Here is a 24,714-nt window from a genome sequence, read left to right on the forward strand (position 1 = left end):
GATAAGATTCTGTGTTGCAAAAATAAAATAATAAATAAGTAAAAACACAATAAAAAGAACAATTCACAAATATTCAGTAAGACAAAATTTTATTAAATATATGTTTAATAAAAATACATAAATAAAATATGATTGTAAAACGCCCTGGAGAAAGCTAAACACAAGACAATGAAATGGGTGTATAAAGTAAAATACAGGTTTTGAAAAACGATATTTTAATTTTAATCAAACAAGATTAAATAAATAATTTTCATATGAGTATTTTGTTTATTTATTTATTTTTTGCCAATAGCTTCCTTTTTTTATAAGAAGAATTTGGAATTAAATAATTTTAGGCTTTTATATTTCTGTCTTTAAAAAAAATAAATTAAATAAAGGTTCTAAAAACTTTGTCATGATCATACCCAGCCGTTAAAGGTCTCAGTTCAGAAATTACATAAAAAAAATACCTTCACGTTTTTTGGGAAATGATGTAATTTTATCGCCTCATTCATCAAAGTTTAATTAAATTATAAGCAAGACAATTTAAAGGCTTTGTGTGTTCTTCATTCTGCAATCTTGCATACAGTCAGTGAATGCACGTAAGGATGGATGACTCAGTGCTTGAGACCAGATCTACTTGTGCATAGAAATAAAGTAACCTGAACTTACTCCAGTGATAAAAGAAAACGTGACTCTGAAAGATCCAAATGTTTGCTATGTAGTGGAAAAAAATTACAGGATTTAAAGGAAAATCAGGCTGTTTCCCTTTGAATTTATAAAGAAGAGGTTTTATGTATATTTATATTTTAATAATTTAATTAAAAGTATTATTACTATTATTATTTTTTTCCATTTTAATTTCATTTTTATTGTTATTTTTGTTTGTTTATTTTATTAATTATTTTTATGTCTCCTTAAACGTATCCTGAGGTTCAAAGTTTGCTTTTATTTTGATAGCAACTGTCGGAAGTCTTTGTTTTATGATGAATTATGTCAGAAAAACTGTGAACAGAACTTTTTATTGCGTTCTACTGATGTACTATTATTAAATAATGTACTATTACTAAATTCATCACTTCAGTAACATATTTTTTACACTGAGGAGTCTTTGAGCTAATTTCACGATGAATAAATCGAGTGTTATTGACAAATGGAGGCTTTTACTTTGTAGAAACTGTTCCGTTCGAGTTTGACAGTGAAGGGGGCGTGTTATTAGCTGTTAGCCTGCGTGCTAACCGTGCGAGCTAAAGTTGACTTTCACTTTCTGAAGCTGGGATTCTGTCAGCGGGATGAACCGGGCTTCCAGGAAAACGAAACTGGACGCTGTCACCGCTGACGCTAACTCATTTTAGCTAGTAGATGTCGTTATGTAACTCTCTTTGGTGGCGATATTGACAACTTTTAGCGCAAAGTTTCGCCCCGCTTGACGTGCAAAACACGCAGGTATCTTTAGCGGCTAGCCCCCAGCTAGCATGGACGGCGGCGGAAGCATGCAGAGTATTGACGAGAGGGGTATCGAGAAATTAATGGATGACTACTTGAAATCGATCGGTTTGCATCGAAAGAAGATAGCCAAAGACGGGTCCTGTTTGTTTCGGGCTGTCGCCGAGCAGGTAAAGCAGGAAAACTGCAAAAAATGCTAACGTTTAGTAAGTTTTTAGCTTAGCACAGGTGAGAAGCTGGGCTTGGTCTGTTTGGTGTGCTGCTGCGGTGTCCTAATGTTAGCCGAACTAAAGTTATGCCCACAAACTCTGGTTTCAGCTTAGACTCAGAACTACATTTACAAATAAATAAACTTTAAATCATGAAAAAAATTTAATTGCGGCTTTTTTTAAATCGCACTTCCGGCGTGTATACGCAAAAGTGTCTCTACTAGGCTTCTGACTGCAAAGGTCAGCTGTTTACAACTTCTTAACGATTTGTAAATGTAATAATTCCACAATATATGTGAGAATATTTATATTGAGTATGTCTGTTTGTGTTCACTTTTGACCCCTCTTGTGTAGGTGCTGCATTGCCAAAGCCTTCATACTAAAGTCAGGGCGAAGTGTGTGGAGTTTCTGAAGCAGAACAGAGACACCTATGAGGCGGTATGTACAGTGGCACCAAAATAAAACAACATCGTGGGAGAGCAAAGTGTTTTTACTTTTCCAGCTAGAGTGCAGCTTTGTGGGAAAACTAGCTGCTAGGGAAGAATTTGTTTGATATTTTATTTTTTCATTTACTGAATTCATAGAAAGGAAGAGAACATTTTATTAAAAAGAAACTGAAACCACACTGTCTGGTTTGAAAAGTAACTAAAGGGAAATAATAAACAGGATTATTGGTTTAAGCAAATCTGTCAACCCAGTAGTCATCGGGTGGTTTTGGCGTTGATGTTTATTGACACTGGGATGCCCATGTGTCATGAGATGTTCTATTTTCATTGTACTATCTTTTGTAAACTTATTAAATCTGCCCCTGGAAAATGACACCAACCCCACGATAATAAAAAACGACTACAACGAACACTGAAACTAGTCCAACTAAACTGAAACATGCAAATACCCTGGAAACTAAAGTGAAAGGCAAAGGGTAACACTTCAATAACTGCACTCATACCTATGAAAAGACATCAAAAACCACAGAATTTAGAGTCAGTATATCGTATAGGTTGGATACTTTGTATATTTTTGTACATTACGTACAATTCAGTTCTTTATCTGTACATTTACCCATGTATACACTTAGCGGCTGCTTTATTTGGTACACCTTGGTAGTACAGGGTTGGATCCCCTTTTGCTGTCAGACCTGCTTTAATACTTTGTGGCACAGATTCAACAAGAAGCAGGAAAAATTCCTCAGAGATTTTGGTTCATGTTGATATGATAGCATCACGCAGCTGCTGCTGATTTCCTGCTCAACCGCATCACAAAGGTGCTCTACTGGATTGAGATCTGTGGAGGAAATGTGTTGAGAAAATATTCTGACCCCACTATCTAGATGTTGCAGTAGGATTTTAAGACTCAAATTAGATCCGGTGATATTTTTCCAGTCCTGTTTACCATTTTTGGTGAGCCTGTGTTAACTGTAGCCTCAGTTTCCTGCTCTTAGCTGACAGGAGTGACACCCGGTGTCATTCGAGTTGCTGTTCCCTACCTATCAACGTGAAGCAGGCTGTCCATTCTTCTCTGACATCATCGAAGCATTTTACCAAGAGACCTACCGCTTACTGGATATTTTCTGTCTTTGGTTTTTGTTTTTGTTTTTTTCGGACCTTGAAACCACAGAGATGGTTGTGCTGAAAAATCCCAGCAGATCAGCAGCTTCTGAAATACTGAGACCAACAACCATGCTGCATTCAAAGTCACTTGATTTCACTTTCTTCTCCATTTTTGGGCTCAGACTTCAGCAGGTCATCTTCACCATGTGTACATGCCTAAATGCACTGAGCTGCTGTCATGTGACCGGCTGACTAGATAATTATGTGAACAGGCAGGTGCACAGGTGTACCTAATGAAGTGGCCAGTGAGTATAAGTTCAGATGGTGACTCGTTCATACTGATTACACACAGCATTCAAACAAAGGTGATTGTTAAACATTATATATATATACTTCAATCAGGTGACTTAGTTTTGTCCCACCTGTGTGTTATAATTAATCCTGGGAGGTGTAAACATCCCCTCTGTGAGGTCTGAGACTTCTAACTAATAAATTACATGAATAATAAATATCGATGTAACAGGTGCTTACACCATGTTTGCTCAGCACTGAGAATTTGAACTTGTATTATATTTAGAAGTAATTTTTGCTGAGCATGTGTTTGCGTTCTTCACCTGTTATTGTTACTGAGAGGTCCTTACATCGTTTTAATGTATCTAAGTTTAGTTAATAAGGTTTTTTCACCTGTTCAGAGATGTTCAGTTGTAATTTATCTTCATGATGGTGTGGCTGGTGGTTGTCAGGGACTTCATAATAAATCAAAACAAATGCGTCTCGAGTCTCAATAAGCAGATGTACCGAAGCCTCCCGACACTGTTTGTGTTGACAAATGTGACCATGCTGACCAAAACATTAATATTTCTGGTATTTTTAGGGTTAGTTTTTCCTCTTAAAGAGCCGGACCGAGCTTTTATTCAAGCGCAGTCGAGGTAAATCATCAGTCCGGAAAGTAAGACAAGTAAAAACATGAATAAAAATTGAAGTTAAGAGAATTTTAAAGCTTTTTTTTCTTTTTGTTTGTTTAGTTTAGCTTTATTCTCTATAATGACGTCACCCTGTGGCCTAACATTGAGAAACGAGGCTCATTTTAGCTCTCACACGAGCCGCAGCTTCTCTATTTATAGAAGAAAACGTGTGAAAGCTCGAGCTTTCGGTCTTGTTTTAATGCATGAAAACAGAGCTGTAGGTAATCATGATCCTGCTGGTTATTTTTCACACTAATCGGTGCTTAGTTTAGTTGATAAATAATATAAACTGCCAGGTTTTATTTTTTTTTAAATGTCATGTTTTTGTTTTCAACAGCTGAGAACTGAAAGTTAGTGAGTTCACACCAAAGGTGAGACAGAAAAGGTTCAAACGTTTCCTGTCTGAGAGCAGAGTTTTGGCTGTTTTTGGACCCTCAAACTGCTGTCGAGGAGTTGATTTACTCTTCTGTGAATCACAGATCACGGTCGAGTGACTCTGCAGGTTTTCACTCCCTGAGTGACACATGAGGAGGAAATGAAAGCAAAAGCTGCTCCTGGTGTGTTTTTTTTTTTTTTTTAATAGTGGTGATGAACTTGCTCTGCTGCAGGGCTTTACTACATTTCCCAGGGTGCCTTTTGGGCAGCTGGCAGAGCAAGAGCTGTGAGCTGGTGTCAGAATGGGGCGTAGAGGTGGATCAACAGCATTAAAGCTCCACCTGTCATGTTGCTGTCTTCACTTCCTGAAGGAGTGGAAATGTTTTAGGTCCCTTTTCATCAAAAAACTTATTTCTTGTGTGTGTTTGTTTGTTTTCACTTGTTTACTTCTTAAATATCTTCATGGAGGCAGTACAGTCTGATAGTTTTTTTTTTTTTTTTTTTTAATTCATTTTTAAAAATATCTTTCGACAGCATGTCATTGGCTAAACGGCTAAATACAGTTACCTCTGACTGTGGTGTTTTAAGTTTTGTGTGGTCTGGTCGACTGTAAACATGTTTATTTCTGCTGCAGAGTTAAACATGGTAACACTGGAGTCTGTGGGGACAGACTTGCGTATCCTTTAGAGGAAGTGGCGGATTTATTTTGGCTTCGTTTTCAGCCTCAGACATCATGTTTTTTTATAACTGCGAAAGCTGAGGGAAAAAAATTGCCTAAAAAAGTCACTGTTGTCTTTGTGTTGCAGTTTATTGAAGGTGACTTTGAGGACTACCTGTGCAAGCTTCAGGATCCACAGGTAAAAACACCACACACTCTTATTGTTCTCACATGCTGGGCCATTTTAATATGAAAGCTCATAAAGTTTTCTCTGTTTTCCAGCAATGGGTGGGAGAGGTGGAGATCAACGCGCTGGCCGCCATGTACAAGTGAGTGAGATCAGAGGTCTCTGAACAGAGAGCTGCACTTTAACTCGACAGAAAGCCTAGTGGGATTTCGCACAGTGTTTGAGATTCATGTGTATTCACTGTGGATAATAAAGCTTTACGCTCTCTGGCCACTTCAAGACAAATGTCTTATCAGCCAATCGCATGAAAGCAGCTCTGTCTATTTATGTGTGGAGAAATGGTGAAGACCACCTGTGGAAGTTCAGTCTGACCATCAGAATGAGGAAGAAAGGTGATTTAAGTGACTTTGAGCGTAGCGTGGTTGTTCGTCTGAGCAGTTCAGAAGCTGCTGATCTGCTGGGATTTTCCCCGACAACCATCTCTGTGGTTTACAGAGAATAATTCAAAAACTGACAGAATATGCAGGGAACGCCTTGTTTATGTCAGATTTAAGAGGAGAATGCTGATAGGAAGGCAACAGTAACCCAAATAAGCACTCATATTCCAACCAAGGTATGCAGAAGAGCATCTCTGAATGCACAACACATTAAACCATGAAGCAGCAGAGGCCCACACTGGGTGTCACTCCTCCCAGCTAAGAACAGGAAGGCTGAAATTCACACAAGCTGAACAAAATTGGTCAGTAGATGATTGTCTGGCCTGATGAGTCTCAGTTTCTCCTCCAACATTCAGATAGTACTGGTTTCTTGAACCAGTTTATTATACTTACTGGCCTCCACCGTCACCAGACATCCAACAGAGGACCTTTAGGATGTGGTAGAAGCAGAGATTTACACACGCAGCTGAAAACTCTGCAGTAACTGTGTGATGCTGTCATGTCAATATGAAGCCAAATCTCTGAGGAATGTTTCCAGCAGCCTTTTAAACCTCTGCCACGAAGAATTAAGGCAAACAGGGGTCCAACATGGCACGAACAAGGTGTATCTAATATAGTGGCCAGTGCAAATGTGATACTTGGATATTTTATTCACATACTAACAATAGTCACTAATTTATGAGGCATTTATGTTTTGTTTTGTTTTTAGAAGCTAAAATCACCTCTGTCAGCATCCAGGTTTCAAACTCTAGTCTTTTTGAGTGTGTGCTGCTCAGAGCTTCCTTCCTCTAGTTTCATTGGTGCAGGTTTTGAACAGAGGACCAATGCTCTGTGAGGTGTTTTTGATAATATGGCATTTGCAAGTGAGCAGAAGAGAATAGATGGCTTATATTTGGGCTTTTACCCCTTAGCTGTAAAAGACTGACGGGGTATTGTTGCCATGACAAGTCTTGGACAAGTTTGTATCTCGGTGACCTCGACCTTAAGGTCAAGGGTCAAGTTTTCTGAAAATCTTGCGATAACTGAAGGAAGTCACCAAAGATTTTCACTTTCAAATGACACGAGCATCTAAAAGGAGGCTGAGGAGCAGCGCTGCCAGCTGTTTTGGGAAACTGCACGTAATGAGACAAATAACATTTATTTTTATTTAGTTTAAAGATGTGCATTTAAGTTTTTTAAGACACCCAGACCTTCATCTTTTGTTTGGACGCACAGTCTGAGACGTTCACAGAGTTTGACGATGATCTGCTTGTGAAATGTTTGTGAATGAGGCTCGGGGGGGTCTTAACAGGTCGGGAGCGACCATCAGTCTGTCGACACGGCAACACTTAAACCCTGAGTTAGGCTTTAAAGGGCAGCCCGTCGGGAATGCTCATCTCAGTCAGATATGTAGCAGCATCCCAAGGTGGTGGTGAAATCATCCGAGATGTGACAGCTTTGACTCTCTGGGTCCAAACGTGTGGAAGCTCGTCCTCATTTACAGTCGGAGGAATCTGCGTCCCTGCCCCCGAGTTTAGCATCAGATGGTGAAAACGATGAGTCACCAAAGCTTCGTCATCTCGTTTCATCCCCCTCTCCTCTCTCTCTCCTTCTCTTTTGATCTCTTCCTGCAGGAGGGATTTTCTGATCTTCCAGGAGCCCGGCAAGCCAGCCGTCAACATCACAGGCAACAACTTCAAGGACAAGGTGAGATGGACGCGTTCGGGCCGAGCGTTTAGTTAGAGACACCATTTGCATTTCCTGTCGGAGGAAAACTTCCAGAAAATACAACAAGCTGTCAGGCGGAAGCTTTGAGATGATAACAACGATTCTTCAAATGACACAGCTTGTTATTTTGTCTTTACCGGACATTTTAAAACAGAAAGAAAAAAAAAAAGATCCCGAAGCCTTTCAGGCTCTTCTCGCTTCAATTTCCACTCATTTATTTACTGAAGCTGAAACGTTTGTTTGCATCTTTCAGGTACAGCTGTGCTTCCTGAACGGGAATCACTATGACAGCGTTTATCCCATCAGCCGGATCAAGAACACCGCGCTCTGCCAGTGTGAGTGTCTGTGATTGCATTTGTTTGTAAAACAAGACCAGAAAAGAGTTTAACTGATCCTGCAGATCCTCTCAGGGAGGATAATCATCACTGAAGAGAAGTCTCAGTGAATTCATAACAAACAGATGAGAACATAAATCAAAATGTGGGCACACGGCAGAGAAAATGAGAGAACAGAGATCAAATTATAAACCAAACACCACGTAGTCAGTGTAAGGCTGTGGCACACCGAGGAAACCCTTTGAGCTCAAATCTTCATAACACTTCCCTTAGTCAGTGTGCAAGAGGAGCAGCGTGAGTCATTAACCACGGTGCACAAACTGGTTTTGTCTTAACTCTGCTAAGGGTGAACAATCACAGGAGAGCCTGGAAAGCCTCTCAGATTCATGCTGCTGTGTGTCCAGCGTTTAACACTGATGTCTCTGTTTGACATCTCTAACAGTAGCTGTCGTCTAATTACTGGCAGTTAACTTGATGTAACGTAAGCTTGTAGTGTTTCCTGTAGTGTAAATCTGGGTTTCTGAAGTCCAGCGACCCGACAAAACTGACACTTTGCAGCATAAACACAGAAGTTAAACTCAGTCTGTGAGCAGCAAGCAGGTGTCTGCTCACTCAGAACACTTTCTAAACTACAAACTTGATTCACTTCACTCACCCTGTCACAGACACACGTTCATGCAGCACTTCATCTAACATTACAACACAGTCAGAACGTGGGAGTTCAGGATACTTGGACCAGACCAAAGGAACAGATTGATCTTTCGACCTTCTGGTTGGTAGATGCTTTACTGCCTGAGCCCTCGTACCACTTTCCCCCTTAAATCTTCACCTCGGGATCATCTATCAAACGTATTTGTTACCTCTGCCGTGAAGGTCACGTTTTTTATGTAGCGTTCTGTCTGTGAACATGATATCTCTAAAAGTTGTGAAACCTTGTAGAGTGGGGTCATGGCCCACATCCACCCAGCTCGTCTCAACTCTACTCGATTACAAGCGTGTCTCATTGAGTACCAGATCAAAAATAGTTCAACATGGCAGCCCGAAACTCCCCTGACGTCATTTGTGTACGACAGAAACACAACGCAACAATGGAGGTCATCAGGGTGATGGTACACCTGCTGCTAAAACCCACCTTGTCGCTGGACCACGATGTTGTGGTGCAGCCGTTTTCCTCATGGTTGGGTTTCAAAAATTCTTGTGAAGGCTCATGGCTCATTGGTGTTTTCACTTCCTGGCCTTCCTGACATTCCATCTTTTGACGTCACATCTTCGGATTGACTCGGCACATTTGAAACCCTGGCTGAGTAGGTACCGGATAATACCACCTAATTGCCACGTGGACTGAGCAGCAGGTATACCAACCCTCCATTGTTGTGTTTGTGTCGCGTACAAAGAGCTTGTGGGGCTTTCGGGCTGCCTTGCTATAACGACTTTGCCTACATTGAGGTTTCGCTCAGTTGTAATAGAAAACGACTGAAACAAAGTAGAGTGAAGCCAAGTAGACGCCAGTGGAAAAGGGACTACAGGCTATTCTTCAAATAGGCCCACAGTAGGGGTCTGATGCTTTGTTAAAAAGGTGGCAGTCAAAGTAGAGGCTCGCCCAACATGACAGTCTTTTATTATTATGTGATTGTTCATCATAATCAATCCATCCACTTAAATGCAGCCTATAAAGAGCGACAGTAAGTCAGTGATTACAGTTTAATGAAACTGAAAGAGCCCACAGAGTGTGGGTTACCCATTGACTCTGTTTGTTTTGGGGTTTTTTTTAGTTCAAATATTGAATTTCTGTCTCACCTCTTATCAAAAGTTAGACTTCAGTCTATAATTAGACCTCCTGTGATTCGCACAAACACGGCAGTAAACCCCAGAAAACCCCCAGCCTGAGTCTCTGTGTGATTCTCCTGCAGCCGTCCTGTACGAGCTGCTGTACGAAGGCGTGTTTAAGGTGGACCGCAGCTATTTGGGTTCCTGTCAGCGGAGCAGCCGACCCGCCGACCTCCTGAGCGACGACTGCATGCCCGCCTGCGCCAGCAGCGACGACTCCGACCTGGATGTAGACGAGGCGCTGTGGTAGGAAACTGGCATCAAGCAACGGTTTATTAACTTGCATGATAATTTTTACTGTGAAGAGAAATGAGTCAAAATCCAGCACCTTGTGCCTGATTTTTAGTAAACAAGCACTCAAACTTCATTTTTATTTACTGGCAGTGAATTCACAGGCTGCTTTTTTTGTTTACTTAATTTCCTCATTGTTATTGATTTACTTTTATATACTAAAAACTGATTACCTACTTATTTGGACATATTGACACTTTATTTCCTTTGTAAGTGTTCTCAGCTCCTTTTATCAAACACAGTAAAACTTTAAGGCTTTAATAATCTCATGATGTCTGTTTTTATGGCTCAGGGTGGAAAATGGAACCAGCTCTACTTCCACAAAGCACAACCAAAGCTACAGGGTAACATTCATAAAACACATGTTTTATGACAACCACACAGTGTAGTACTGTCACTGAATTGTGTGTGTGTGTCTGTAACAGGGCCGTGGGCGTGGGCTGCCTCAGAGGGTGAGGCGATCTTTGAACCCGACATTGCTCAGAAATGTCGAGTACGATGTCTGGCACAAGTCCAAGAGAGGTGACACACCCAGAGACAGACACAACCACACACACACATACACAAGGTTAACAAACAAACAAAGCATGCGTCTGAAAGTAGTCAGATGATCCAAGGGCGATGTCCAAAGAAACGACCTGCTTCAGTATCCGTTTTGTCGTGTGCAAGTTCACACAAGGTCAACGTTATGATGAAACATGTTTGTTGAGATGAACATTTTCACAAGATAAAAATAACTAGTGCAACATGAGTTTAAAAACTAAGTAAAAAGTAAATACACATTCTTGTGTTTCCACATGTGCGTGGGCTGGGGGGTATGCAGCATTATTGCACATTAGCACTGTGACAGCTGTAAGCAGCAGTCAGGAGTCTGATGGTCACGGATGGGTCAAGAACACTTTAATAAATTATAAGAACGTCCGGCTCCTTGGAGGGGTGACTGAAGAGAAGCAGAGCGGAAGATTGCTTAAAAGTAAAGGCAGGTTTGCATTGGTTATGACGGACCATGTTGGTGGTACTATTTCCTACAGTGGTCTGACAAAAGCAAACACGAGGATAGCTTAGTTGGGAATTTGGCTGAGCTGAAAGCAAACCGATGTGAGCAGAGAGAGGAGAGAAGCCGACAGACACTGGTTCCTGTGGTGTTGCAGGGACGCCGCTGTTAGAAATATGCTGGGAGTGCATGATGTGTACCTGTGCTGGTGCATCACACCTGAGTGAGTGCTGCTAAGCGTGTCGCAAGCTCCCACTGAAACCACAGAAAGCTGTCTGCAGGAAGTGTTTCAGGTTTCTCAGGTGTTACTGTGGTGCTGGATAAATGCTGGGAAACCCTGTCAGCTGCAGAGGTCACAATCAAACACATTACGTATAAATATAGACTCAAAGGAGACAGTTTTACATTCATTAAACTAACTCAGACTTAAATAGCAATGCAAACTCACTATTGAGATTTGCATTAAGATGATGTCATCTTCTAATTCATAAGGTGGGCTTGGTTTTCTTTCGGGGCTACTTCAAAGTGCCCACTGGTCGTCAGACTGTAATGTTCAATGTGGACACTTTATTACAGAGTTGCGCATTTGGGACAACTTTCAGTTATGGACTTTGTATTTAACTCTCTGCACAGCAATGGAATTCTGTTGGGATGTTCAAGATTCCTGAGAATTCCAAAAGACGGGAAAACACCTGAGGCTATAAACCTGCTGTGAAGCGTCAGTTATGCTGACACGGTTTATAAAAGCTGTCATTCACTGGAGGTTGCTTTGATAATCCTCTACTGACTTTTGGATTGCGTCCTCTGTACATCAGTGATTATATAATATAAACTAAACTCCTTCACATGCCGAACATGTAAAATTAGGGTGAATGTTTCATGTGTTAAAATCATTTTCAGACTCGCCTGATCTTAACTACAGCTGTTCACACTGACTGCGTCACTTCACTGGACAGATTTGAGGCGTTTATTTTTTCAAACCATTTTTTAAATCTTTTTTCACACACGAATAAACAGATCTGACCAATCAGAGCGCTGCATTTGGCAACAAGTACGCGTCAGCCAGCTCTCTGAAAGTATTTCTTTGCCAACAAGAGTTCAAACTTCCTCACAGCACGTCGGGGCTCGATGTTGACTACATTTTTACGCCTCGGTCGTAACTGATCGGGTATAGTCATAACCCCAGTGGGCCTGCAGGTGGGGTGGACACCTGAGTTTGTGAATGCAATAACGCGAGAACAAGGCATGAATCCTGATGAGGTCAGAAGTGTTAAGGCGATGTACAATTTTAATGTCTACTAAGAGAATGACTGGTACTGGCTCTGAGCGCCGTCCCGGGTTGTCGATGAGACGGGACGTCTGTGCTCAGACTGATCGTTAAAGCGGAGGACCGCTGCTCCACTTAGCTGGACACAGCTGTTGCTGGCAGCAGCAGCAGCTGGATGTGATAACCTGTGTGTTTAAATATGCAAAACGGTGGTGGTGTAGCAGGTGGTGCAGAAGCTGAAAGTGTGACAGTCAGCCGTGTTTTTGGATTTTGTAGGAAGATTGAAAACAGACGTCAGGCTGGGGATAAAAGATCTGAAGGGGAACTTTGAACACTTTTTGGACTCAAAGTGATCAGAAAATCATTTTTTTAACAAAAGGAAAACGTGAATGTTTCATGTTTTATTTTCTTCTTTTCTTTTAGCCCAGCAGAAGATGGATTACTGCATCGCTGCTGGGATGCAGTTCACTGTAGGAGACCGCTGCCAGGTGTGTGTGTGTGTGTGTGTGCGTGCGTGCGTGCGTGCGCGTGCATGTGTTGGATCGATCCTCCTCGAGTGTATTTTTCACGCTGTTTGTGCGTCACCTGCAGGTTCGTCTCGAGGGAACCAATCGGCTCTACAGCGCCGTCATCAAGGAGGTGCCGGCCAATAACCAGCCAGTGACCGTTTACATAGAAGATCTGGGCAGGAAGTAGGTCACACTAACAGCGCGTGCACACGCTCAGTGTCATGGAGGTTGCACAGACGTGACGAGTCTTGTTATGTGTGTTTGAAGGCAGGTGGTGCCTTTGTGGAGTGTCCGCCCTCCCAGTGATGACAGCGGGTGGAGCAAAGTGGGCAACCGTGACAAGAGGCTCAGCAACGGGCATGGAGGAGGTGAACATGCGTGCGCGCACACGTATGTTATAGGTTTATTGCATGAGTGCAGTCTGTGCAAACTCTCTTTCTCCTTCAGAGTGGGAGGAGCGGGGAAAAGGCCGAGGAAGGGGGAAGTCCATCGGGCCATCATCGTCCTCTGGTTCTCAGGCAGCGGCGCCGGGCTCAGGTGGCCGCATGGTGAAGCAGCACTCCTGGCCCCCGCAGGCCACCGTAGAGGAGCAGGGCGGGGCCAAAACCAGCAGGTCAGTGTGTGGACGTGTGTGTCATCTCTGTTTGTATACATCAGTGCTGGATCACACAATGACACGATCACTGAATACCCCTCCTTCATAATCTTCCTCTATGGTTTATATAAAGCATAATTATCATTTTGAATTTATCATTGACTGTTTTTGAGCTCGATTATTATTTCTTTTTTTGCGGTTCTTTTCATTTTACGCTGCTGTTGTTGCTTTTTGGATTAAATAAAGTTCTTCTGCGTCTTTCTACAGGAAGTCCGTGGGCGCAGCGGAGGTGGCGTTCGGTCTGACAGAGGAGCAACGATTGGCCAAAGAGGAGGAGGAGAGAAACGTGGCGTTGGTGGAGATCCAGCTCAGAGACGAGCACAGCTTCCCCGCACTCGGCGTGAGTTCACATGAGGCTGATTTCATGATAGGTCCAGATTAACCTGAACGTCCTGCTGAGGCTGGGCCGGCCCGGTTTTACTTGGGTCCAAACGTTTGATCAGTTAACCGTTTGAAAAAGGCAAGCTGATGTTTAAACATCTGGGGCCAGATTCACTGATGATTCCCAGACAGCGCAGAGAGGTGTGTTCAGTTTTACAGCTGAACACAGACGCGGACGGTTCATTTTAATATCGAGAACAAAAAGATGAGACATGAGACTTTTTTCTTTCTTTGCTTTTATTACATTAAATAGTAGAGTTAGCCACAAACTGTGTGTCGCATATGTGATTTCATTATTCTCCTCCACACTTTTATTTTATTTTTCTCCTGTTTTTTTTCCCTTCTTCACTGCTTCTGCTCCTCCCCGCCTGGCAGCTCTGGCTGTGCTGTGTTACACATGTGAATAATATTAAAAACACCAACAAGAGGAGCATACAGAGAAAAGCACACCCAGACATGCATATGAAACGGGGTCAGTGCCTCTTACACGTGATCGTGTCACTGTGCTCTCTTTGTAAATACCAGCAGTATCTTGTTTTTGTTTGCGCTGATGCAGCGTGTTGCTAAACATGGCCGCTGGTGGTTACTGAAAACTTCAACAGGCATTCAAAGCGGAACAAATCAAAGTCTCCTACAGAAGCAAGGTCAACAGAATACGTGGAAACTCATCTGTAAGCTGGAGAAACAGAAGCCGACATGGATTCTGACCTGTCGTGGAGCATGCAGGCGCCAAATCATGTCGTAGTTTACTGAGGATTTTATGTTTATTTTCTACTTTGCTCACCTCTGACTGCCAGACAGGAGTGTTACTCACATTTACAGACACTATTTTCACTGTTTCACTGCTTCGTTTCCTTTCCTTCATTTTCCTCAGTGTTGTGTTTCTTTGATGGAGTATTGATGTGGACTGATGTGGGGAATAGTGCATTTATGGGATACAGAGAAAACCCACAGCAAGCAGTCCATATGGTAAAAATGTTTAATGAGCTCCAGGCTCGCTGTTAGGAAACGTAAAAGCCGGTAAATCAGAGCTGCTATTGGCTCTGTATCAGTGACGAAATCTGAAAATGTTCCTCCGAGTTCCTCAGAGGCTGATACATGATGCTCCGGGAAGGATGAGAGTTTGGATTTAATTCTTCATGCTCACTCTGTTTCTTGTTCAGCAGATGTTTTTAGGTTTGCATTTTTAATGTTTCTAATGTTTGTTCTTCTCCCCTCAGTCTCAGCCGGGGACGCAGGGAGAGGGAGGGAAGAGGAAAGGAGAGAAGAAACGATCTCAGAGGAACAAGACGGTGAGTTCAGACCACAAACGGGGAGAGATGTTATGATGCAGAAACACTCTTAGGGCCATTTCCTCTGGTCCGAATCAGCTGATGAGTTTGTAAACTTGCAGCTTTTCCCTCGCGGTTTAGTTGGTTTGCACACAGAGAAAAATTCACGCAAAGTCCAAGTGGACCAGAATGCATCACTACATTGGCCTAATGCTTCTGGTGTGGGAGCAAGTAAATACAGGAAGAAGATGCTGTGTGAGAAAATGGAGAATTCACATTCATTTCCCATAGTTGGTATCCCGCACAGACCGCTGCACATCTGTAGGACCTTCCAGCAGAGAATAGAAAAGAACACAAGGCTACAGGGCGTGCTTTAGCTCAAGCTTACAGTAACAGTTGGTTTGGATCGGCGTTGGATCGCGTTCACACCATAAACGAACCGCTCTGTTCGTTTTGAACTGTACTTTGGAGGTGGTACTCTCTGTACAGTGTTCACATCTGCACAGCCCCATAAAAAGGGGAAATCTAACCAGAGCTTGATTTAAACAGACTAAACACCGCAGAGGTGTGAAAACACCCTAACATTAATCACCAGCGCAAGAAGGCACCGCATGCTATGTGACATTGTTCACATTCAGCTGTGAATGATTTAGCCTGCTCAGTTAGTGCGTATATGACTGTTAATGGGAGCAGCGGGCGAACGTTTGTGTCTTCATTTAAGAAAAGGTTTAAAAGCGTCCTGGTGCCGAGGCTCAGTGATACACTGATGCAAACTTTTTTTGTAAAGCACCTTTCACACAGACGACTGACAGAAGAAAAAGTGATGAAACAAAATAATCAGCAGTGACATGAAATTCAAATTAAAAACACAAAACATCAAAGAAATTAAATTAAAATTGAAAAGCCTGCAAATAGAATTAGAGTACATGAAATTAAATTGAGAACAATTAGAAAATGAGATGAAATGCTAATAAAGAAAATCAAATTAAAAAGCTTATCGGGAGGCTTTGTAAGAAAATTAGATTGCTGAAAAAAAATTAAAATACTTAGAAACCATAAACAATAAAACAGAAGATAAATACAAAATATAAGTTAAAATAAAGAAAATAAATTAAAATAAGTAATCACACGCTGTCAGCTCGTGAGGCGTTTGCAGTCCTTCGTACAGCACAGCATTCAGGAGCTTGTAGGACAGACTTTCTTTGAGACTGTCATTCTCTCACATCACTGTGGAGGAGGACCTGCTTTTCTTTACAACGTTCCTTCTAGTCATTTAAGGTTTGACGGTAATTTATGCAATACTCTTTTAAGTTTTCACCACAGCACTTGAGTCAGGCTGAGGTCTGGACTTCATGGTTACTTTCTTTTTTTAGCTGTTTGGTTGTATTTTGGCTTTGGTGTTTTGGATCATCGTCCTGTTGCATGACAGAGTTTCGGCCAGGTTTGTGTGTCGGACAGCTGATACAGGGTCCTGCATTTACACAAGAACACTTAAAGAGGAGGTCTTGTGGTTTGTTCAGATGTAACATAAGCTGTGCTGCCATGCTCTTTAAGAGAGACAACAATCATTCCAACAAGAGATGATTCTTCAGCCTTTTTCTGATTGTACTGTCATCAACTTTAACCTTTAGCATGCAGGTAGAGTTTTTTTGCATTGTACAGTCTGACCTCAGGGTGAATTTGCTGGGACTTCTCATGGGAAGTTTACAGCATTGTGTTATCACACACCTGAATGCTGCAGACCAGCAAACTGACAAAACTTCTGTTTTTATAGAGGTGCTCGACTCGCTGATGATCAGTGAATGAAGTGTGATTAACTCCTGTGGAAATAGTGAGGGGGGGCTGTCAGAGTGAGACCATGAGGTGATTTTTAAATCAATAAAAAAAACCTCTGAAAATTAGAAAATGCCTAGTTTGGTTCATACCTGTTCATACCACTATGAAGAATGTGGTCACTCCATATATGATCTATCAAATCTGAAGTTTCCACCTGACCCCAGAAGCTGAGCGGGTGTTTTTTCTGTGCATTTGCTCGTTGAAGTGTTACCTGAGACCTTCAGGGACCGTCCGGATTTTAAAACCTGGAGTCTGATCGCTGCTGCTCTGTCCTTTTACAGAAGAGCCCCGTTGAAGACGTCAGAGCTCCCTCTCCTTCTGCCGGGGACAAACCCAAATCCTCCACCCCGCCTCTTACAGCAACCTCTACAACCACTACACCTGACACCATGACCAGCCCCGCCCTTCCTGCTGCTAAGCCTTCTGACTCCACCCCCTCGGGGCTGAATTTTGTCAAGGCCTTGACGCCAAACGCAAGCCCCTCTGTCAGCCTGCCACTCACTTCTGCAGCTCCGGCCGCTAAAACAAACACACCTTCCTACGCCTCAGCCACTGCTGCGTCAGGCTCTCCTCCTCCTCCTGCTGCTGCCCCGACTGCTAAACCTTCTCCAAAAAGCGAAGCACCGCTGCCTCCCTCTGTCCCATCATCCGCCTTCTCCTACAGCACCCCCGTTCTCCCCGCAGCTTCACCCACCTCCTCCTCATCCTCTAAACCCCCCCCTGCATCTCTTCTTCCTCCTAAGCAAACCGCCTCTCCTCCTCCTTCCTCCTCAGTTCCTCCTCCCACTTTCATCACTCCTATCGCTTCCCCACCCACAGCTGCACCAGGCTTCCCTGCCGCCCGCTCCTCTCCACCTATCACTTCTCTCCTCCGCTCTCAGACTCCACCCTCCTCCTCCTCCCTAATTCATCCTTCAGCTGAAGTCCGGGAGGCTCCACCTGCTCCACCTCCAACCACAAGTAAGAAATCTGTTCACAGTTTCAGCCTCGTGTCACAGTTTAGACTGCAGGCTGTCCACAGAAGTAAATACACAGATATTCCCAGACTGACCCTGAGTAACAGATTTTCAGTTTAAACCAGTAAAAACTATTTTTAAGTTTATTTTGGGGTTAAAATCCTTTTGAATCATATGTGCCTTTCAAAATAAGAGCTTTGTTTATTACCATTCCAGTATTTTTAGGGTTGCCCAGGTGTTTCCCGGCTCTGGGTGTTTGGTAGTAAACAATTTAAACGATGGCTATAGTCATTGTGACTAGGCTTTTTGGGGCTAGTACCCACCCAGCTAACAGCGAAAGTGGCCACGCCCCTTATAATTCTCAACTTTAAGCCTTTATGAAACTCCAGCAGGTGAAGGATGAAAGAAGAAAATACAGGTAGAGTTGTTCTGAAGGGTGAAATGATCCAAAGAAGCTGAATTGGATTTTTGTACTGTGCTGTAACAGGTTTATTTCTGCTGTTGGGCATTTTAATGTAGGCCTGGACTCACTCAGCCTGTAGCCTGTAGGAACTGTAGCTTTTTTGACTTGAGGATTGCTTTTCAGTTTTCAGTGAGATTTTAATAAACATAAACTGAAAGTAGTAATGTGATTAACAGATAACAAATATATTTGAAGTTTTAATGAAAGATATTTGATCTCACCCCTTAGTTTGTGCTTAATTTTGACTGTTTTGTATTTTTTCTAGGCAGATAATTGGTAAATTATCTGCAACTGGCACATCAGTAATTTACCCTCGTCTTCATGTCTTCTCTCTTTCTTTCAGATTCTTTACCAAAATCTGGAGGCCCTCTGATGGCATCTCAAGCTTTCCAAAGTCAAATTCCTCCACCTGAGGTCCAGACCCAGGTCTCTGTGCCCTCAGCTGAGGAACAAACAGAGTCTTCTTTACCCCAAATCCAGACTGAAAGTCAGGCTTCTCTACCACAAATCCTGGGCCCACCCATGATGCTGAACGAGCCCCAGGATCAGCCGCAGTCCAGCACAGAGGCACCTGTCCTGCCTCAGACTGACCTCCAGCCCCACATTCAGACCTCTTATCCCACTCCTGTGGCTTCCTACCCCCAGGCCTCCCTTCCCCACCCCCCCGCCCAGGCTCCTCACCCCTCCCAGGCTCCTCACCCCTCCCAAGTCCCACATCCCTCCCTTTCTCTCTCTGCCTCCACCATTGTTCCCCAGACTCAAACCGAAGCCCCACCACAACAGCTCCAGTCTGCACCCGAGTCTCAAACTCCACTTGCCTCCGAGAAGCCATCCCCACCTCACCCCCCTCATACTGCTCCTCCTCCTCAGCCCCTCCCCGGACCCGTCCCCCTGCAGCAGATGTCCCAGCTCTACCAGGACCTCCTTTATCCTGGATTCCCCCAGGGAGAGAGAGGCGAGATAGCTGCGACTCCAAACCTTTCTTCCAACAAGTCCGGGGACGACCTGCCCACTGGTGAGCCACACCAAAGAGTCCTAAAATTATAAATAACCACGTCAACTGGTTAAACTGAATAATCAAAACTGAATAATCAGATCAGCCGTCAGAGCCATGCCTGTGTTGTACTCTGAGACTCGCAACTGTATATTCAAAGACGGTGCTGACTGTCAAACTAAAACAAAATAATGAAAAAAAATGAGGCATGACAAAAGTGTTTCAGCAGATTTGAAAACATGAGAAAATATCCACGTCCTAATATAATCAGCACTGCATGTCCTGTACGGACTCCCTCAGTGGGAAACACCTGTCCTTCCACAAAAACTCTTTTTGCACCATTTAGGCAAAGAAAATACTCTGTTCTGATCACAGATGTGCACGAAGGCCACCATACAGGCAGGGTTAGACATCAAAAAACATGCTGGTGCTTCCCTGTGAGACGAAGCAGCTAAAATAGACTAGAGATTAGTTTTGTAGTTTAATGGTCAATGTTTTCATGCGGTAAAAGTAGAAGCTGTGATGTATCAGTACAGTGAGCAACACCATGAACGAGATATCTGATCAGGATTTTGTGTGTTTTTTTTTTTTTTCTCCTCAGACGTCAACATCTTGAGGTTTTTCTTTAACTTGGGGGTTAAGGTAAGACGTAAGCCTGGACCAACAGACACACAAACGCACACCCACAAGACACAGACCAGGTTTGGAGAAGAGGATGGAGGGTTGTGTTAAAATAAAAGCCCATCATCTCACATTTTCTGTTAACAAATTGATTCATTGTGTGCTGTATTTTGGGAACATTTGGAATAAAACAAAAAAATACAACCACGTAAACAATGACTTCTGATGCGGAATGCCCGGTTGCCTAGCAACAGGTATTGTTTACACAGATTTTAATGTGGTAAATTATGTAAAAATAATGCCAAGCACTACAAGATGTACTTTAGTTTTATTAAAATAATAAAACTTTTTTAAGAGCTAAAAGTTATTTTTGATGAATGTTAAACAAAGTAAAATAATGGGGGGCTGATATTGAGTCCTGCCTCTGCTCTCTTCCTCTACAGGCCTACTCTATGCCCATATACCCACCATACCTGTACCTCGTCCCCCTGCAGCAGGCCCATGCCATGCAGCCCAAGCCATCTTCCCGTTCCCCGTCCCCACAGTGCCTTCCCTCTAACACCCCCTCCAACACCTCCAGCAACCCACAGGAGGGTTACCCGCCTCACCAGTACCCTCCCACTGTAGCACCGGTGCCCTCTCAGTATGACAATCAGGCTGTGCTCGATGAGCCCCCCCGTCCGGCTGAACCCTCCTTCAACCAGGCCAGGTACCCCATCACCCAGCCACAACCCCCCAGGATGCCATGGCAACAGATGCCTCCACGAAACCCAAGCTACTCAGTTGGGTATCTTTCCCCACCTCCGCCATACCCGGGTCCCTCCCCTTCATCTCAGGGTTACCACCCAAATCAGGGCGCAGGGGTCCCGGTGTACCCCACAGCCATGGGTCCGTACAGCCCCTCCTCTCTGGCATACCAAACTGCATCCACCCACCAGGAGCTCCAGGTGAGCCAGGGGGCGATGCAGCAGCACCAGCTTCAGCCGACCAACGGGGACACGATGCCTGGCCACGGGAACATCCACATCTCCAGTCCTCTGGAGAGCGCCGCTGTGCCTAACGTTCCCACTACCAACAGTAACCGATCAGTGATGGTCCCATCCAATTATGGTAAGCAGGAATTCTGGGGGATGAAGTCCTTGCATTTCAAGCTGTTATAGCTTTCTTTTAACTGTCAGGTGGAAAAATTTTTTTAATTCATTTTGTTTTCCTGATAGGCTTCAAGAGAGATCCGGGAGAGAGTTTGACACGAGCGGTGCTCCTGGTGGATCCGCCACTTAACGACATGCCCATAGTACGTATATTTCAGAGCCACTTGATAACCTAATCAAATTAACTTCGGGTTTTGATTTTTAAACTGATATCTAATAAGTAGTTAGAAGTGGCTTTTATCTGTAAAAGATCACTGAAAGGCATCCTTCAAATTCCTGTAAGCAGGTGTTGGCTTTCATTATGGAAATCTGACAGTTTCCATAATGTGAAAAGTGTCACATGTCTGAACTCCCTGGTAGCTTTTCATAACAAAGTGATTTGTTTTAAAAATTGTTACAACATCAAATCATCTCAATGAGATCTTAAGAAATTGTATGCTTTTATTTTGAAAATACAAAAACACTAAAACCCATCCTTTAACATCCTGCTAACTAACTGGCTCTTAGTATGTAAATCTGAGCGTTTAAAGAAACCAGTTAAATTTCTCTACCTTGTGGCTTTTATTTAGAAAGTCTGACGTTCCAGAGCGTCCTGGTAGCTTTTTATTACTAGGTGTTTTATTTTGAAAGGCGTGCTGCATCATATCCTCTTGTAACAGGACCTCCTTCTGTCTCACTCTCAGGTTGCTCTGCTTTCTGACCCGCACATTAAGGACGTCTCCATGGGAGCCATGAAAGGCAGCAGCAGCAGCCCCGGCTCTCCGTCACAATACCGTCCCCGGAAACCGGTCCACGCCACCAACGTGTATGAACAGAGCCAGAGGAGCGGCTACATGAAGCCTGTCACCATGGCGGACAATCATTCTGTGGGCTGCAGCACGGAGGATGACTGGGAGGAGGTGGAGGCGTTTAAAGTGCTGGTGCCAAACTACAGAGGGCAGAGGAGGCCCTACAGAGGAAGGGGAGGGAGAGGAGGCAGAGGAAGGGGTGGCTACGATCCAACCAGGGAGGTGTACAGGAGTAGACAGGAGAGAGATATGGGGGTGGGGTTTAACTATATTCAGTCTAACCCTGCCCACATGGGATGGGCTCGCGAGAAAAGGTATTAGCTCTGAGCCAATGAGAGAAGAGGACACAGGTGGTGATTTTTTTTTTTTTTTCTTTCTTTCTTTTGCTTTTTTCTGGAGATCTGATTGGTGTAGACTGGCAGCCATGGAAATGCAGTCTGGACCCGAGTTGGAAAATCTATAACTCCATTTGTGTTTTGCTGCCTCTAAATCAACAAGCTTATTGCTTTGTATCAAAACATAAACACTATCCTCCTCTTTTCTTTTAAGTGCATTAGCATAGCATGTTAGCACTATTTCTTATCACTCAGACGAATGGATTCAATGAATGTCGAGCTCTAAGTTTGTTTACGAGGATTGTGAATGATTTAAAAAAAGTTACCCACTGTGTTGACATGATGAATGTATGGGTTTCTTTACTGGTTGTGTGTTTGAGATTTTGGGAAATATGTTTATTAGCTTTCTTGCCTGAGAGGAAACGCTTTCATGTCTGTGGCAGTTTAGCTTAGCTTAGCATAAAGCAACGGAAAATCAGCGAAGACTGAGTAGCATTTTGCTACATTAAAAAAACAATGTAATGACACTGGCATAGAACAATAATCATTTCATAAATAAAATGGTGAAAAAGGATCAGTAAGGCATAAATTACCATTGCTATATTAATACATTTTAGTAACTCAAACCATACTCTCCCCTCTATTTCTATTATCACAGTTTAATGTTAACTAGCGTTAAACAGCTAAACTTATATTTTATATCAAGCTAGTTAGCTTAGCACTAAGCAGCGGGAAATCAGTCATGACTGTAAAGTATAATTTTCTATATGATACATTTAAAAAAACTTGCATAAAACCATACTCTTTCACTTGTACATATAGTTATTTAGCACAGCTTAGCAAAAAAACCTTGAGGTATAAAGTAGCATTTTCCTATTTCCTATCCAATCTTTTAGTAACTCTCTTAAAACCATATGTTTTTTAAAAAAAATTCTTTCCACTCCCATTTTTACATCAAGCTAGTTAGTTGAGCACAAAGCAGTGGGAAAAGTCATGACTGTTGGGAGAAAGTTAGCATTTTTGTATATAAATGACATCATATAAGTTAAACCAAATTTTTTCCCACTGCAGTTTTTACACACAGCTAGCTAGCTTAGCACAGGTGAGCCCATCAAACCCCAGATTCACTTTTTGCACACACTAACAAGCTTTAAATGGGCGTGCTCGGCTAGCTGTTTGTGCCCATGTCTCTATGCTAAGGTAAGCACAGACACAAAGCGCTCCGTCTGCTCCTCTCTCTAAAATTATTTGCAGAAGTCTTCCTCTGATGAGTCAAAGATAAATTTGTCTTGTTTGTTTTTTATGTCGTTATAAATGCTGGGAGCTCAGTGGATCAGTGCGGGGGGGAGAAGCAAAAAGCCAAGGGGAGCGAGCTGGAAAGGAGTGTAAGAACTGCTGCTGCTGTTAGCGCCCATCAGGCTGTTGGTCACTGTGAGTTGTGCATGGACATTTTTCTTTCAGGTCTGTCTGCTGGTTTCTGGTCGTCTAACCTCAGATCCAGTGCCTTATGTTTGCTGCGTTTACTTCTCTGTGCTCGGAGAAACACTGCTGTACAGAACAAAAACGTGCTGTTTGGATTTGATTTTCTATGTGGTTGAATAAATAAACCTTTGGCTCAGATGCTGCCTCTGGAGCTGTTGGTTGGTTTTTGGGTGAATAAAGTTTCAGAATCTTTTAGCATATTATTAGCATATCATAGTAACTATTGCAATGCACAACAAACCTCTTTATAAAAATATTGGGGAAGGGGGGTGATCACAGAGGTTTCATGGGTTTTGATCATCGCCTGCAGTGCTGTGAAGAACTGATTCAGGTCATCAAACTTTATTATTAGACAAAGAACATAAGTACAATGTGCAGTTTTTAATGATGTAATTCAATGAAATCTCTGATTAACCACCTTGTTTTGAAAAGCTTAGCTCAATGTCGCTGTTGGGCAGGCGGGAGATGTGAACACCCAAGTTTGTGAAAACAATAACTGGAGAACAAGGGAACGTAGGAGTTTCATACTAAAAATCTCAGTGACCCAAACTCAATGCCAAGTTTTCTGAAATTCTTGTGACAGTGATAAGTCAAGTAGGAAGTCACCACAAACATTACCATTTCCTTTTCTCTGTCGGCCACAAGGCTAACAGAGGCCTGCTTTGAATCCACCCTGAGGCCACTGACTGCATGCCGTCACAATCAAAGCTGAAATACCCCCACACATTGTTCAATCTCTGCTCTGGAGACATCCACATGCCAATAATAGGTCACAGTTACAACGCCACCCAGTGGAAGCAGGATGATATGTATCATAACGTCATCCAGTTTACATGAAACAAACATGTCTCTGCACACCATGTGCAGCAACATGACATAACTAGTGGGCTCAGGAAATGATAACTGGTAACAGGCATACACTCGGTGTTTATTTATAGCTGCCCTTTCTCCATGACTAAAACATGATGTGTTTAGGGAACGTCTGTAAATTGCAACTATCGGAAAAAAAACAGTCCAGCTCATTGGTGAGGCCCTCCACAACAAT

The 24,714-nt window shown here is 42.9% G+C and overlaps 1 protein-coding gene across 1 annotated transcript; it reads left to right on the forward strand.

Moving 5' to 3' along the window:
* The first annotated feature begins 1,189 nt into the window (after positions 1 to 1,189).
* otud4 (OTU deubiquitinase 4) lies at positions 1,190 to 23,844 on the forward strand. Its single transcript, XM_031756773.2, has 21 exons — positions 1,190 to 1,595; positions 1,989 to 2,072; positions 5,331 to 5,381; positions 5,465 to 5,511; positions 7,420 to 7,492; positions 7,767 to 7,848; positions 9,759 to 9,921; positions 10,259 to 10,310; positions 10,392 to 10,488; positions 12,651 to 12,715; positions 12,819 to 12,919; positions 13,004 to 13,104; positions 13,184 to 13,349; positions 13,599 to 13,731; positions 14,993 to 15,064; positions 17,161 to 17,839; positions 18,642 to 19,313; positions 19,894 to 19,934; positions 20,357 to 21,023; positions 21,131 to 21,207; positions 21,748 to 23,844. Exons 1-21 carry the CDS (start codon positions 1,455 to 1,457, stop codon positions 22,171 to 22,173), a joined length of 3,990 nt encoding a protein of 1,329 aa, XP_031612633.2. The 5' UTR covers positions 1,190 to 1,454; the 3' UTR covers positions 22,174 to 23,844.
* Positions 23,845 to 24,714: the final 870 nt, after the last annotated feature.

Source organism: Oreochromis aureus, linkage group 3 (genome assembly GCF_013358895.1).
Source record: "Oreochromis aureus strain Israel breed Guangdong linkage group 3, ZZ_aureus, whole genome shotgun sequence".
Lineage (NCBI taxonomy): Eukaryota > Metazoa > Chordata > Actinopteri > Cichliformes > Cichlidae > Oreochromis > Oreochromis aureus.

Coding starts and splice junctions, on each gene's coding strand:
- otud4 (XM_031756773.2), top strand. CDS start 1,455: ATGGACGGCGGCGGAAGCATGCAGAGTATTGACGAGAGGGGTATCGAG. Junction 12,716..12,818: donor CTGTAGGAGACCGCTGCCAG/GTGTGTGTGTGT, acceptor CGTCACCTGCAG/GTTCGTCTCGAGGGAACCAA. Junction 21,024..21,130: donor GATGGTCCCATCCAATTATG/GTAAGCAGGAAT, acceptor TTTTCCTGATAG/GCTTCAAGAGAGATCCGGGA.